Here is a 17,321-nt window from a genome sequence, read left to right as displayed (position 1 = left end):
TTTTCATCCAAGCGGCAAGAAGTCCTCAACGAAGCCGGGAGTAGTCTTCATCCAAGCTGGCATAAGTGGTCCTCCAGACGGGCAGAAGTCTTCATCCAGACAGCATCTTCTATCTTCATCCATCCGTCGCGGAGCGGGTCCATCTTCAAGACATCCGGCGCAGAGCATCCTCTTCTTCCGACGACTAACGACGAATGAAGGTTCCTTTAAGTGACGTCATCCAAGATGGCGTCCCTTGAATTCCGATTGGCTGATAGAATTCTATCAGCCAATCGGAATTAAAGGTGAAAAATACCTATTGGCTGATGCAATCAGCCAATAAGATTGAGCTTCAATCCTATTGGCTGATCCAATCAGCCAATAGGATTGAGCTCGCATTCCATTGGCTGATTGAAACACCTGTGAAATAAAAATAAAACCTAAGATAGATACAATGTAGCTATTAGTTATATTGTAGCTAGCTTAGGGTTTATTTTATAGGTAAGTATTTAGTTTTAAATAGGAATTATTTAGTTATTAATAGTAGGTTTTATTTAGAATTATTTTAATTATATTTAAGTTAGGGGGTGTTAGGGTATAGGTTTAGGGGGTTGGGGCCGGCAGATTAGGGGTTAATAAATGTAGGTAGGTGGCGGCGATGTTAGGGGTGGCAGATTAGAGGTTAATAATATTTAACTAGTGTTTGCGAGGCGGGAGTGCGGCGGTTTAGGGGTTAATATGTTTATTCTAGTGGCATCGATGTCCGCAGCAACAGATTAGGGGTTAAAATTTTTATTTTAGTGTTTGCGATGTGGGAGGGCCTCGGTTTAGGGGTTAATAGGTAGTTTATGGGTGTTAGTGTACTTTTTAGCACTTTAGTTATGAGTTTTATGTTACGGCGTTGTAGCATAAAACTCATAACTACTGACTTTAGTTTGCATTACGAAACTTTGCGGTATAGGGTGTACCGCTCACTTTTTGGCCTCCCAGGCAGACTCGTAATACCGGCGCAAAGGAAGTCCCATTGAAAAAAGACTTTACGCAAATTGTGTAAGTTAATTTGCGTTAAGGCCAAAAAAAGTGTACGGTGCCCCTAAACCTGCAAGACTTGTAATACCAGCGGTAGTGAAAAAGCAGCGTTATGAAGCCTTAACGCTGCTTTTTCACTCATACCGCAAAACTCGTAATCTAGCCGAATGATTGTAATGTTTATTTTTGCATTTTACTCACATGTTGATACAGTGTTAAGAAGGATAAACATCTATTACTGTTGTAGGGAAATAATTAAAATGGAAGTTAATACAATTAATAATATTTCTAGAAATAACAATAATTAGTACTGGCAAGACAGGTAGCAGCAGGTCAGTAGCAATATTTGGCTGTTTTGGGGACTATTCGAGTTACAAAGATCTTAAAATGAAACTTGTTGTAGCATATTTATATATTTATACACATTTGAAAACCAACTAGTATTGTACATAGCTATATCAGTTTTACAGGCCATTAATATATATTGTTGATTAAAGGGATATGAAAGTTTAAATTAACCTTGCAAGAATCAGATAGAGCTTGAAATTTTAAGACACTTTTAAAATCACTTCTGTTTTCAAATGTGTTTTGTTTTCTTGGTATCTATTGTTGAAAAAGAATATGCACATATCCTACACTAGTGGGAGCTAGCTTGTGATTGGTGCTTGCACACATTTGTCTCTTGTGATTGGCTAACTAGATGTGTTCAGCTAGCTGCCAGTAGTGCAATGCTGTTTCTCCAGCAAAGGATAAAAAGAGAATTAAGCAAATTTTATAATAGAAGTACATTTGAAAGTTGTTAAAAATGGTATGTTTTATCCAAATTATGTAATTTATGTAATAAAAAGTTGGGGTTTTAAGTGAAAAATCTGCATTTGTTATCTATACTGAACCAATTAACAGCTATTAACTATTGTATATTTTGCATGTTACTTATTCAAATGGTGGCTCTTGTAGTGGACAGGAATAGCTCAGAAAACAAAGCCAAAAAGCACAAAAGGTTTCATACAGAAGGTTTTATGAATTGTTTTCACACAGATGTATTGGAGCTGAGACTATTGTGTTTATAGAAGCTAACCAATGGAATAGACTTCCAGTAATGGTAGACACCAAAACAGTAAGGAAATAGACCCATTTGAGATATGTGTATACTTCTGTTGATTCATTGTGTCTATTTAGAATATGTGAATACTAGAGGGATCCTCAGGTTCTAACCTGCTGTTTCTAATTTGATGGTCAAACTAGATCACTGGTTTTCAGGCCTGTCCTCAGGTCTCCCCAACAGACCAGGTTTTCAGTATTACCTTGGAATAGAGCAGGTAAAATAACCATGATTACTAATCATCTGATTATTTCACCTGTGCTCCAGGTCAGAAATCCTCAAAATGTGGCCAGTTAGGGAGTCCTGAAGACAGGTTTGAAAACCAGTGGGCTAGATTAAAGGGACATGAAAGCCAAACATTTTCTTTCACGATTTAGTTAGAATATACCATTTTAAACAACTTTCCAGTTTACTTCTATTAACAAATTTGCTTCATTCTCTTGGTATCATTTGTTGAAGGAGCAGCAATGAACTACTGGTTTCTAACCGAACACATGGGTGAGCCAATGACAATTGGTATATATGTGCAGCCACCAATCAGCAGCTAGAACCTACTGTAGGTTCTAACTGCTCCTGAGCTTACCTAGATAAACCTTTCAGCAATGGATAACGAGAGAAGGAAGCAAATTAAATTAATAGAAGTAAATTGGAAAGTTGTTTAGAATTGTATGCTCTGTCTTAATCATAAATATCTAATTATGACTTTACTGTCCCTTTAATAAGCTTTGATTTCACTGGCATTCAGCAACCTCACTGACAACTATAATGTGTAGAAATAGCATTTTTGGTGACAACAATGTGAACTATTACAATAGCTATTGCGTTATAAGTATTTTGTTCAGTTTAGTAAGTTGTATTATTTTAAATGTCTTTGTACACCCAGTACAGAGCCTCACTGATTTCATGGGTTATCTCTTCCTGCTCACAGGCAAAGCCAGCCTGTCTATCCTCTTGCTTCTTGTGGATTTAGACAGCCGTACTCCTCAGCACTTTCTTCAGGTGCTCCCTACTCTAGGTGAGTATTGCATCAGCGAGACAGCGGCCCAGCTCCCTGTTCTCCAGGCTTTGCAGCTTGCACTGCTCAAGCTTTTTCCTTGTTGGGGATTGAACATCTCTATCATTATTGCAGTGCATAAGCTTTTTGTGTTTTTAGCCCTTGAATATGGCTGCATATAAGTTGTCATTGTTGTGACGTTTCAGTGTGCGCTAGAGCTACAGCAAAGGAAATACGCTTTTAAGCCTTGCTGTGCTATTTATTTTTTGTCTGTTTTACATTTGTCCTGTTTACAGTTTCAACGCAGAACTTTGAAGCATTTTCTGTTTTTAGGCTCTAATATTTTCTACTGTACAAATATCCAAAGGATAGTAAATTTGGGACCATAATAAATTTATTAATAATAAATAAATAAATAATGAAATACATAAACATTCCTGGTTATAGCCAGCGTATGAAGTTGGGAAGCCAATCTAGAGGCGTCAGATGATTCTGTCCTATATAATCTAGTTTTTGTATCTAGTTTGAATGCTGTAATCTATAAGGTTCTGATATATAGTCTTGGTTTGGTTTGATGCAAGAGTTAGGATAGGGTATGTCTGGGACTGAGTCACCTTTATCTGGAGTTGGAGCCCTTGGATTCATGGGAACCATTGGAATTTTTCTAATGACAGACACATGTTCAGCATATGGCAAAGCCAATGAGCAATGGCCATGAGGCAAGGTTCAGCATCAGTCTACACTTATAGCCAAAAAAAGTCCAGGTCTTCAACATGATATCTGGAGACAGCACTTGGCGAAAAAACTGCCAAATGCATTCAGGAAAGCAGATAGCAGTTTCCAATGGGAAGTACCTTACAATAAATAGGGAATGTGAATGATGTCCTGTTTATCCTCATTGCACTTTAAAATCTTCCACTAGCTTCAAGCAAGTGTACCAGAGACTGTGGTTCAGCAGTCAAATGAAGCAGATACTACAAACATAGATGAGGGGTCCCACTGAGAGTGGCAGACAACTGGGAGGGGAAATAGGGCTAGTAAGTAAGAAGATACCATTGGCGAATGGGCCTGATTATACAGTACCCCCATTAATAGTGACCATGGTAGTTGCCACTTTTTTATGACTGGGAACATAGACCTTGTGATTATAAGAGCCATGCACATTGTAGGGATAGCACATGATAGATAGCCACTGCATGTATTAAGGTATTGTTAAGGACTTGTGCTCTGCAAGAATTGGTTTTGGTTAGAAATCTACAGCATTCTGAAGAACTTGTAGCTTATAGAATGTGGTTTTGGTCTCTTTATTGAGTTTGGGACAAGCATCATTTCTTCTGTTATGTGTGATCAGTCCACGGGTCATCATTACTTCTGGGATATAACTCCTCCCCAACAGGAAATGCAAGAGGATTCACCCAGCAGAGCTGCATATAGCTCCTCCCCTCTACGTCAGTCCCAGTCATTCTCTTACACCCAACAACTAGATAGGATGTGTGAGAGGACTATGGTGATTATACTTAGTTTTTATGACTTCAATCAAAAGTTTGTTATTTTACAATAGCACCGGAGCGTGTTATTACTTCTCTGGCAGAGTTTGAGGAAGAATCTGCCAGAGTTTTTTACTATGATTTTAACCGGAGTAGTTAAGATCATATTGCTGTTCTCGGCCATCTGAGGGAGGTAAAAGCTTCAGATCAGGGGACAGCGGGCAGATGAATCTGCATTGAGGTATGTAGCAGTTTTTATTTTCTGAATGGAATTGATGAGAAAATCCTGCCATACCGTTATAATGACATGTATGTATACACTTCAGTATTCTGGGGATGGTATTTCACCGGAACTACTCTGTTAAAAGTCACTAATCCTTTTAATAAGTATTTATCATGTTAAACGTTTTTGCTGGAATGTAGAATCGTTTACATTGCTGAGGTACTGAGTGAATAAATATTTGGGCATTATTTTCCACTTGGCAGTTGTTTGCTTTTAATTGTGACAGTTTCGTTTCTCTTCACTGCTGTGTGTGAGGGGGAGGGGCCGTTTTTGGCGCTCTTTACTACGCATCAAAAAATTCCAGTCAGTTACTCTTATATTTCCTGCATGATCCGGTTCATCTCTGACAGATCTCAGGGGTCTTCAAACTTCTTTGGAGGGAGGTAGATTCTCTCAGCAGAGCTGTGAGAATTTTATATTGACTGTGAATAAAAACGTTGCTCTGTAATTTTTATGTCAAATTTAACTATTGTTATTTTACTAATGGGAACAAACCTTTGCTAAAAGTTGTGTTGTTTTAAAGTTTGATGCTATAACTGTTTTTCAGTTTATTATTTCAACTGTCATTTAATCGTTTAGTACCTCTTTGAGGCACAGTACGTTTTTGCTAAAAAAGATTATAACCAAGTTGCAAGTTTATTGCTAGTGTGTTAAACATGTCTGACTCAGAGGAAGATATCTGTGTCATTTGTTCCAATGCCAAGGTGGAGCCCAATAGAAATTTATGTACTAACTGTATTGATGCTACTTTAAATAAAAGTCAATCTGTACAATGTGAACAAATTTCACCAAACAGCGAGGGGAGAGTTATGCCGACTAACTCGCCTCACGCGGCAGTACCTGCATCTCCCGCCCGGGAGGTGCGTGATATTATGGCGCCTAGTACATCTGGGCGGCCATTACAGATAACATTACAAGATATGGCTACTGTTATGACTGAAGTTTTGTCTAAATTACCAGAACTAAGAGGCAAGCGTGATCACTCTGGGGTGAGAACAGAGTGCGCTGACAATACTAGGGCCATGTCTGATACTGCGTCACAGCTTGCAGAGCATGAGGACGGAGAGCTTCATTCTGTGGGTGACGGTTCTGATCCAAACAGATTGGATTCAGATATTTCAAATTTTAAATTTAAATTGGAGAACCTCCGTGTATTACTAGGGGAGGTCTTAGCAGCTCTCAATGATTGTAACACCGTTGCAATACCAGAGAAACTGTGTAGGTTGGATAAATACTTTGCGGTACCGGCGAGTACTGACGTTTTTCCCATACCTAAGAGACTAACTGAGATTGTTACTAAGGAGTGGGATAGACCCGGTGTGCCGTTCTCACCCCCTCCAATATTTAGAAAGATGTTTCCAATAGACGCCACCACTCGGGACTTATGGCAAACGGTCCCTAAGGTGGAGGGAGCAGTTTCTACTTTAGCTAAGCGTACCACTATCCCGGTGGAGGATAGCTGTGCTTTTTCAGATCCAATGGATAAAAAATTAGAGGGTTACCTTAAGAAAATGTTTGTTCAACAAGGTTTTATATTGCAACCCCTTGCATGTATCGCGCCGATTACGGCTGCGGCAGCATTTTGGATTGAGTCTCTGGAAGAGAACCTTAGTTCATCTACGCTAGACGACATTACGGACAGGCTTAGAGTCCTTAAACTAGCTAATTCATTCATTTCGGAGGCCGTAGTACATTTAACCAAACTTACGGCTAAGAACTCAGGATTCGCCATACAGGCACGTAGGGCGCTGTGGCTAAAATCCTGGTCAGCTGATGTTACTTCTAAGTCCAAATTACTTAATATACCTTTCAAGGGGCAGTCTTTATTTGGGCCCGGTTTGAAAGAAATTATCGCTGACATTACAGGAGGTAAGGGCCACGCCCTACCTCAAGACAAAGCCAAAGCTAAGGCTAGACAGTCTAATTTTCGTCCCTTTCGGAATTTCAAAACAGGAGCAGCATCAACCTCCACTGCACCAAAACAGGAAGGAGCTGTTGCTCGTTACAGGCAAGGCTGGAAGCCTAACCAGTCCTGGAACAAGAGCAAGCAGGCCAGGAAACCTGCTGCTGCCCCAAAGACAGCATGAACCGAAAGCCCCCGATCCGGGACCGGATCTAGTGGGGGGCAGACTTTCTCTCTTCGCCCAGGCCTGGGCAAGAGATGTTCAGGATCCCTGGGCACTAGAGATCATATCTCAGGGATACCTTCTAGACTTCAAATTATCTCCCCCAAGAGGGAGATTTCATTTGTCAAGGTTGTCAACAAACCAGATAAAGAAAGAAGCGTTTCTACGCTGTGTACAAGATCTGTTATTAATGGGAGTGATCCATCCGGTTCCGCGGTCGGAACAAGGACAAGGGTTCTACTCAAACCTGTTTGTGGTTCCCAAAAAAGAGGGAACTTTCAGGCCAATCTTAGATTTAAAGATTCTAAACAAATTCCTAAGAGTTCCATCGTTCAAAATGGAAACTATTCGGACAATCTTACCCATGATCCAAAAGGGTCAGTACATGACCACAGTGGATTTAAAAGATGCTTACCTTCACATACCGATCCACAAAGATCATCACCGGTATCTAAGGTTTGCCTTCTTAGACAGGCACTACCAGTTTGTAGCTCTTCCATTCGGATTGGCTACGGCTCCAAGAATCTTCACAAAGGTTCTGGGTGCCCTTCTGGCGGTACTAAGACCGCGAGGGATTTCGGTAGCTCCGTACCTAGACGACATTCTAATACAAGCTTCAAGCTTTCAAACTGCCAAGTCTCATACAGAGCTAGTTCTGGCATTTCTAAGGTCGCATGGATGGAAAGTGAACGAAAAGAAGAGTTCTCTTTTTCCTCTCACAAGAGTTCCATTCTTGGGGACTCTTATAGATTCTGTAGAAATGAAGATTTACCTGACAGAAGACAGGTTAACAAAGCTTCAAAGTACATGCCGTGTCCTTCATTCCACTCAACACCCGTCAGTAGCTCAATGCATGGAGGTGATCGGCTTAATGGTAGCGGCAATGGACATAGTACCTTTTGCACGCCTACACCTCAGACCGCTGCAATTGTGCATGCTAAGTCAGTGGAATGGGGATTACTCAGATTTGTCCCCTACTCTGAATCTGAATCAAGAGACCAGAAATTCTCTTCTATGGTGGCTTTATCGGCCACACCTGTCCAGGGGGATGCCATTCAGCAGGCCAGACTGGACAATTGTAACAACAGACGCCAGCCTACTAGGTTGGGGCGCTGTCTGGAATTCTCTGAAGGCTCAGGGACTTTGGAATCAGGAGGAGAGTCTCCTTCCAATAAACATTCTGGAATTGAGAGCAGTTCTCAATGCCCTTCTGGCTTGGCCCCAATTAACAACTCGGGGGTTCATCAGGTTTCAGTCGGACAACATCACGACTGTAGCTTACATCAACCATCAGGGAGGGACAAGAAGTTCCCTAGCAATGATGGAAGTATCAAAGATAATTCGCTGGGCAGAGTCTCACTCTTGCCATCTGTCAGCAATCCACATCCCGGGAGTGGAGAACTGGGAGGCGGATTTCTTGAGTCGCCAGACTTTTCATCCGGGGGAGTGGGAACTTCATCCGGAGGTCTTTGCCCAAATACTTCGACGTTGGGGCAAACCAGAGATAGATCTCATGGCGTCTCGCCAGAACGCCAAACTTCCTCGCTACGGGTCCAGATCCAGGGATCCGGGAGCGGTTCTGATAGATGCTTTGACAGCACCTTGGAACTTCGGGATGGCTTATGTGTTTCCACCCTTCCCGCTGCTTCCTCGATTGATTGCCAAAATCAAACAGGAGAGAGCATCAGTGATTCTAATAGCGCCTGCATGGCCACGCAGGACTTGGTATGCAGATCTAGTGGACATGTCATCCTGTCCGCCTTGGTCTCTACCTCTAAGACAGGACCTTCTGATACAGGGTCCATTCAAACATCAAAATCTAACTTCTCTGAAGCTGACTGCTTGGAAATTGAACGCTTGATTTTATCAAAACGTGGTTTTTCTGAGTCGGTTATTGATACCCTGATACAGGCTAGGAAGCCTGTTACCAGAAGGATTTACCATAAAATATGGCGTAAATACCTATACTGGTGCGAATCCAAAGGTTACTCCTGGAGTAAGGTTAGGATCGCTAGGATATTGTCTTTTCTACAAGAAGGTTTAGAAAAGGGTTTATCAGCTAGTTCATTAAAGGGACAGATTTCAGCTCTGTCCATCTTGTTACACAGGCGTCTGTCAGAAAATCCAGACGTCCAGGCTTTTTGTCAGGCTTTAGCTAGGATCAAGCCTGTGTTTAAAGCTGTTGCTCCGCCATGGAGTTTAAACTTAGTTCTTAACGTTTTACAGGGTGTTCCGTTTGAACCCCTTCATTCCATTGATATAAAATTATTATCTTGGAAAGTTCTGTTTTTAATGGCTATTTCCTCGGCTCGAAGAGTCTCTGAGTTATCAGCCTTACATTGTGATTCTCCTTATCTGATTTTTCACTCAGACAAGGTAGTTCTGCGTACTAAACCTGGGTTCTTACCTAAGGTAGTCACTAACAGGAACATCAATCAAGAGATTGTTGTTCCATCCTTGTGCCCAAATCCTTCTTCAAAGAAGGAACGTCTTCTACACAATCTGGATGTAGTTCGTGCCCTCAAGTTCTACTTGCAGGCATCTAAAGATTTTCGCCAAACTTCTTCCCTGTTTGTCGTTTATTCTGGACAGAGGAGAGGTCAAAAAGCTTCTGCTACCTCTCTCTCTTTTTGGCTTCGTAGCATAATACGTTTAGCCTATGAGACTGCTGGACAGCAGCCTCCTGAAAGAATTACAGCTCACTCCACTAGAGCTGTGGCTTCCACTTGGGCCTTTAAGAATGAGGCCTCTGTTGAACAGATTTGCAAGGCTGCAACTTTGTCTTCGCTTCATACTTTTTCCAAATTTTACAAATTTGACACTTTTGCTTCTTCGGAGGCTATTTTTGGGAGAAAGGTTCTTCAGGCAGTGGTTCCTTCTGTATAATGAGCCTGCCTATCCCTCCCGTCATCCGTGTACTTTTGCTTTGGTATTGGTATCCCAGAAGTAATGATGACCCGTGGACTGATCACACATAACAGAAGAAAACATAATTTATGCTTACCTGATAAATTCCTTTCTTCTGTTGTGTGATCAGTCCACGGCCCGCCCTGTTTTAAGGCAGGTAAATATCTTTTAAATTATACTCCAGTCACCACTTCACCCTTGGTTACTCCTTTCTCGTTGATTCTTGGTCGAATGACTGGGACTGACGTAGAGGGGAGGAGCTATATGCAGCTCTGCTGGGTGAATCCTCTTGCATTTCCTGTTGGGGAGGAGTTATATCCCAGAAGTAATGATGACCCGTGGACTGATCACACAACAGAAGAAAGGAATTTATCAGGTAAGCATAAATTATGTTTTTTACACAAAATTAAGATGCTTAAAGTGAATGTAAACTTTGATGCTTAACTGCCCGGTTTTTAAAAAATTTGATTAAAAACAGGGGCACTTTAATTCATCAAAATTTACATTTCACTCCTGTTGTGAAAAAAAAACTTACCTTTTAATCTTCACAGCAGCTCCAGCTTCCTCCGGTCGTCGCAAGCCATTTCTGATGTCAGAAATGATGGATAGGTCATCCTCCAATCACGGCTTCCCCCCCCCCCCCCCCGGGGGAATCAGTGTCTGATTCAACGCCGTGATTGGAGGAAGCCAGATTCCTCATTTTAGACCCAGGAAGAGGTTTTGCAACGGGTGGAGGAAGCTGGAGCTGCTGTGAAGATTAAAAGGTAAGTTTTTTTCTCAACAGGAGTGAAATGTAAATTTTGATGAATTAAAGTGCCCCTGATTTTAATCAAATTTTTAAAAACTGGGCACTTAAGCATCAAAATTTACATTCACTATAATGTCCACTTTAACAATAATTTTTTCCCAAATGTTGCCCACAACAGGTCTCACCTGAGTGATAAATAGAAAGAGCACAACAGTAGGAAACATGGAAGGAGTTCAAGATCTTCTTAATGAGAGGCAACTTGAACAAGACAAGAACCAATTTAGGGCTAGATTACAAGTGGAGTGCTATTTAGCGCTTTCGCTAGAGCGCTAGAAGTAAACTTTTTGCGTGCGTCAGGTTGCTCTGGTATTACAAGTTGAAAGTAAAAATGTATTGCGCATGTGATAACCCGACGTGCGCAAAAAGCGAAACTTACAATATTGCACAATAATCTTTTCCCCCATAGAAATCAATCAAGAAAAAAACCTAACACCCATCTCTTGCACAAACCCAAACCATGTTCTCATATGCGCTAACCCGACTTGAAAATATGAATATTTCACGTTCCAATGTTCTGAACATACAAGAATATGTTCTATTTATTCATAAATACATATTTCTGCATATATCTGATGGTATTTTGGTACAATATATATATACACACACACACACATTATTATATAGGTATAGATATTGGAATGTTACATTTACAGTAAATACACAGTATAACACTTTATTAAATATGAATATTGCATAAATATGTTTTTTCATGTTTTTATCTACTTAACTGCAAAGGGCTCCAATGCACATACTGTATGTACATATGTGTTTATGGGTATATATGTCCGTAAATATATAAATACATCTGTACACATATATAGACAAATCTGACACCTGAGATCTCATATATTTGAGCCTTTATAACTTTTGAGTGCAATATTTTTTTTTAAATAATTTTTATTAGTTAGTGTTATTATGGGTGTAGCTATACTTTGTAATGTATTTTTAATGTGTTTTGTGCAACTTTTATGTATAGCGAAACAGTTATTTTAACCAGACCTCTTAAATTGCGGTAATTATTCTAGCGTAAATCACGATTGGGCTCAAGCAATCCCATTTAGTTTCAACTCGTAATACAAGAGCAATTTAACCTGCGCGCAAACGATTGTGAAAACCCAATATCGTTGCGAACAAACAATTGCGAAATCTAGCCCTTGGTGGGGGCCATTTAAAAAAAAACGAACATCCACAGCCTTTTTCTGTATATCTGTTGCCTCTCTTAACATTTTCTCGAGATGGATCCAATGGAAATGTAGATTTCAGACCTTTTGATTGGTTAAGGATACTTGAAACAAGGTGGAACCAGGTGGTAACATATTAGGATGCTTACCCCCCCATGCAGCCCTGAAAAATAGTTTTATAAATGGAGCGATGATCAAGACCAGCTCAGCCACAGAAACCAATGAATTTCAGAATCAGGCTACACTTAAAGGGATGGTAAATGCAAGCTATATACTAAGCGCCAGTCGCTGTACAATTAAAAAATATGAGTTTAATTCATCAAAAATAAATATTTTACAATTTACTATATTTAAATATATATATGCGCTGCTTTCCTATGATATCCGCCGTCAGCCCCACGAAACAATGACCATTTTTTTTTATTCAGTGACGTTTTTTCATCTACCAATCAAAGCCTTGGTGTTTGGCATGTTTCACGATAAAAAAAATATATATATATATATATATATTTTGCGCATGCGTTAACGATGTCATGCTTCTTGTCTTTTTCATGAGTCGCATATGTGCATTAGAATATCAGCATTGCGCATACGCAAGTCGGCGAGATTGATATTGATGGCTCAGTATGTAAAAATGATTTGTGTGACTCATTGTTTACATTTCAGCCAGACGAGTTACAAAGAGCATGCGCAATCTGTGAAAGAAACGTCACGATCACGTCATAAATATTAGAGGGGGTGGGAACAATATTGTAAAAAAAAAAAGAGAATATACAGGAAATTGAAAGGGGGCGGAGCTTCAGCATGAACAAACGGATATATACGTTTATAGTTCACTACACAAGACGATTGTAAATTAAAATGATACATTTGCGACTATTACTAACAACTATTGTTAAACAATAATTAATGGTCAGAAATAGTAAAATTTACCATCACTTTAAAGCAACATGAAGTCCAAGTTTTTTTCTTACACGATTCAAAGAGAGCATTCAATTCTAAACAACTTTCCAATGTACTTCTATTATCTAATTTGTTTTGTTCTCTTGGTATTCCTTGTGGAAATGCATACCTAGGTAGGCTCAGGAGCTGCTGATTGGTAGCTGCACATAAATGCCTCGTGTTATTGGCTCACCCATATGCATTGCTGATTTTTTAACAAAGGATACCAGGAAAATGAAACAAATTAGATAATATAAGTAAATTGTAAGGTTGTTTAACATGATATGCTCTATCTGAATTATGAAAGAAAAATGTTGGGTTTCATGTTCCTTTAAGGTTAGGAACAGATGAATTCAGCATGATACCTGGAAATAGGGTTGCCATCTCAGCCATGTTTTCCTGAATAGTTATGAATTACACATACAGCAGGGAGGAACATTTATTGTCCCTCTGGACAGCACTTTTCATGTTCCTCCTTTCACAGCGCGCAGCATGTGTAACTCGAAACTGTCCAGGAAAAGATGGCAGAGGTGGCAAATCCTTTCTGGACATAGAATTTGACAATATTCTTCATAGGGAGCAGGCCAGGTCTGCAAGGGGTTTTCTGGAGACGTGACTTGGCAGTGCTTTAAATCAGACTGAATCTGTGACATGATATTTGGTGACAAGACCTGGAAACAAACAGACACACACACACACATTGTATGTATATGTATATAATCTATACACTTTGGTTAATGAAAGCAAATTAAATCCAATGAAGGGTTGAATGGTTGCCTTTGGGCTTGAGAATCCTCCTCTGTCACAGAGTCTCACCCACCTAAGGTGCAATAGTCCTATTTCTGCTGAGGGGAGCTAAATAACCCAAGAGTAAGCCACACATAAATGTAAGCACAGATCACACAGAAGGACCGCTGAAAGGCTTGCATTTAGTGTATTGTAGGAAGTGTTACTGCCCATTACTAGAGGATCTCACTATTCCTCTAACCAGACTGTGTTCAGTGAGGAGTTTCTGTTCTCTGTCCAGAAGGAACTTTGTTCCTCCTGCAAAAATAGTTCAGGAACTCTGTTCCCATGCGTTCCTGCTCGACTTGACCCCTGGAAGAGATGATAACAATGCTGCCAAAGACTTTGGAGAACTGGGAACTAGAGAAGAACTGAACTAGTAAATAAGAAGAGGTAACACCATGATGAGAGTTACAGCTTTCTTTATAACTCTTTTGAAGATACGTGTGTAACTGTGTAATACGCATATATTTTGTGTTCAGCTTTAGACCACATTTATGGTTTGTTAATCTACATGATGACTCAGTATATCTAAGCCTGCAACTTTTTAAGTGTGTTGTAGAAATCGAATCGCTAACATTCCAAATATGTGGTTAAAACAACCTGAAAATCAAGCACAAAAACTGATGACAGATTGTAAGGGGTGAGAAGTTAACTATGTTATCTTACATTTAGTCAGTTATCGGCATCTTGATAAACTTTAATCCCAGTTAAATCCTGAGGTTTTATATATATGAATGGTAGCTCATATATTATATATAATGCATCTTTTGTTCCTGAACTGTTCTTAGCTTGTTTGCACCCAGGTGGCTGACCTTGGAGGGAGGATTCATTTTTTTCACTTATAAATATATATTTATATATACATACATACATACATACATACATTCACCAATCAGCAAGTGCTACCCAGGTGCTGAACCAAAAATGGGCCGGCTACTAAGTTTAGATTCATGCTTTTTCAAGTAAAGATAGCAAGAGAATTTAGAAAAATGTATAATAGGAGTTGCTTAAAATTGCATGCTCTATCTGAATCATGAAAGATAAAATGTGAGTTTAGTATCCCTTTTAAATCTACCCTAACGTATACAAACATGAACTTTCTGTTCATATTAAATCAGTTTAACCAGCTTTAACATAAGAGTTTAGCATGTGCTGTTTTATGCTCTTTATATAGAGGAGATTGATAGTTATATACAAAACAGAAAGAAATGTTTTCTAACTATAAGCCAAAGTGTGAAGTCAGATCAGATACACAAACATATCTTAAAAAGGGGGCAGTTCTTGCTAGCGGCGAGATGTCTCCTTTAAAAAGTAATGGAGCTCACTGGAAAGGGAAACTTCGCTGGGTAGAGCAAAGTTAGCAGTGAGCATGGGGCACACTAAGCCAGCATCAAAAACAAATCACATTTTGGCTGCTTATAGCATCTTGCATTTGCCTCTATTTTCATATGTTTTTCTATTAGTATTTTGCTGATTTTGTCACAACCTCACCACGGTTTAGCTTGCGAGAAAGTAGTGAGATCTTGTAGGTGGGAATATTTAGATAATTACGCTTGGACTTGAGAGACACTTTCACAATTTTATATCCCTTTAGCATCTTAATTTTTGTTTGCATCTTTGGATTTGTGAGTAAAAATTACAAAATAACATATAAAGCAAAAACAATTTTCATTTCTTATTTTCCCTTTTTATGTGTATCATCTGTTACGTGTTGAACGTTTTTGTTGTTACGCCTTGTGCAAAGCAAGGTGTTCGTACCTGAGAATGTGTTATGTAGTACTTCTAGTGTGAATACATTTGTGTATGTACTATAATTTGTCATATCTGTGTGTATGTGATTCTGCACAAACTCATCACTTACTTGAAGCTAGATAAGTGGAATAGTTACTAATATAGTAAACTTCAAATTGGAGGGAAAGCAACATGTGTTACTACAAAATCTGTTGCTTTTCTATTGATACACAAACAATACATTTAATTACTAAACTTATGCCATCTAGTGTCACGAACAATAACATACCAATACATTTGCATATTTACTTTATAAAGAGCATAGTCTGGTAAAATACTTGCCAAAAATTAATTTAATTAAAATGGTGAAATTACTGTATTGATTGCCAAGCTGTACTATTTTCTTTGAAACAGAAACGACTGTGTATATATATATATATATATATAATGTATGAGAAATTGAATTTTCAGATTTATTTGTGTATATGAATTAGCTGCTTTTGTGCTTTTAAACCACAGCCTATTACAGTGGGATGAGCTTGCAGGTAATATCAGATCTCATTATGTTATCACTTTGTGTACACACACTTGCTTCTGTAGCTTATATTTGTCTGTAAACCAAAGCTCAGTACTTAGAGAGAACAATGGAAAACTATCATTTTATTGATTAACTATCCTGCACCCCTACTGGGAGTGTAATTTTTTCTGCTGGCTGTGTTTACATAAGCCTGTCAATAGCCTAGACTTCAGTATAGAAACTATCAATATAGGTGGGGTACCACAGCCTAAATCAGCTATTTCAAATGCTGAAATAGGGGTAAAGGAACTACTTGTGAACAATTTAATACACTCTAAACGGTAAAATGGATCATTGGGAACAATTTAAAGGGGAGAACATTTTTGGGTAAACTGTCCCTTTAAATTTTATCAAGATCTGCTGATCGTTCTAAACATTAAAGACCCTCATTTGCATTACCATAATATCACCCCTTTATGGCAACAGAACCTCCTAGTTTTTTTTTAACATATTAAATAAATGGTTTCAGAAATGATCAGCTGAGAAGTTCAAAATGCTTTCTTTTTTTATTGTTGTTACTGGGTGAGACTTTGATTTAGACTAATATGATTGAGAAAGTAATAGAATTATAGCAGATAAAGCCAATTAATATGTTATGCGTACATTGAGTGAGAGATGCACTCTATTCTCCCTTTGTATTAATCTCTCCTTTAGAACATGAGACTGATGCATGACTTGTTTTATTCAGGTTTACACATCCTCTGATGCTCAGCTCGGGCATGCATACAACAGGTATTCCTCACCCAGCAATAGTGCCTCACTCAGGGAACAAAGACATGGATTGTTATGAAAGGAGCATGTAAGTACCAGAGGGGAAGCACAACGCATGTTGTACCTGTTATATACTACTGTGCACCATTTTCTATTTTAGTCATGATTGGGTGAACACAGCATTATAGAATCTGTGAGGAGATCACCCAAACCTTAGAGATGTCCCTGGTAATGTGCAGGGGATTTGGGGAAAGCACAAGACTAAACTCTTTTTGTTATAATATTTTTATATATACACACACTAAAGTTTACATTATACTACTTTGTATACTGTGGTGTTTCATTATAACTTGCTACAGTACAGTTTTATGTCTGTTTAAGACAAGACAGAGAACACTTTGAGTTACTTATCTGGCAACACAAAATGCTGCTGATTTTGGGGTGGGGGTGTATGTATGTGTGTGTCTGTGTATTTATGTATGTATATGCTTGTGTATGTATATATGTGCGTGTGCATATATATGTGTGTCTGTGTCTTTATGTATTTGCGTGTGTGTCAAAATAACAAGAGTATTGCATTGAGCAATGATACTTTTTTATTGGACTAACTATACAAGTCTGAAGCAATACTTGAAAAAGGAAGACATTCTTCCAAAAGCTTGTCATCTTATAAAT

General features: G+C 39.0%; 1 protein-coding gene across 2 annotated transcripts in view; it reads left to right on the top strand.

Moving 5' to 3' along the window:
• Positions 1–17,321, top strand: part of TCF7 (transcription factor 7) — a 364,588-nt gene that overhangs the window by 279,760 nt on the left and 67,507 nt on the right. The window contains exons 6-7 of one of the 2 annotated variants that reach the window (XM_053717219.1): positions 3,039–3,125; positions 16,624–16,734. In XM_053717219.1, coding sequence (XP_053573194.1) covers positions 3,039–3,125; positions 16,624–16,734 — 198 coding nt within the window. The remainder of the gene's footprint in view (positions 1–3,038; positions 3,126–16,623; positions 16,735–17,321) is intronic. The other variant, XM_053717218.1, reaches the window with a different exon arrangement.

This window comes from Bombina bombina, chromosome 6 (assembly GCF_027579735.1).
Source record: "Bombina bombina isolate aBomBom1 chromosome 6, aBomBom1.pri, whole genome shotgun sequence".
Taxonomy (NCBI): Eukaryota; Metazoa; Chordata; class Amphibia; order Anura; family Bombinatoridae; genus Bombina; species Bombina bombina.
The sequence above is the reverse complement of the archived record's forward strand: the minus strand, read 5'-3'. Positions and strand labels throughout refer to the sequence as shown.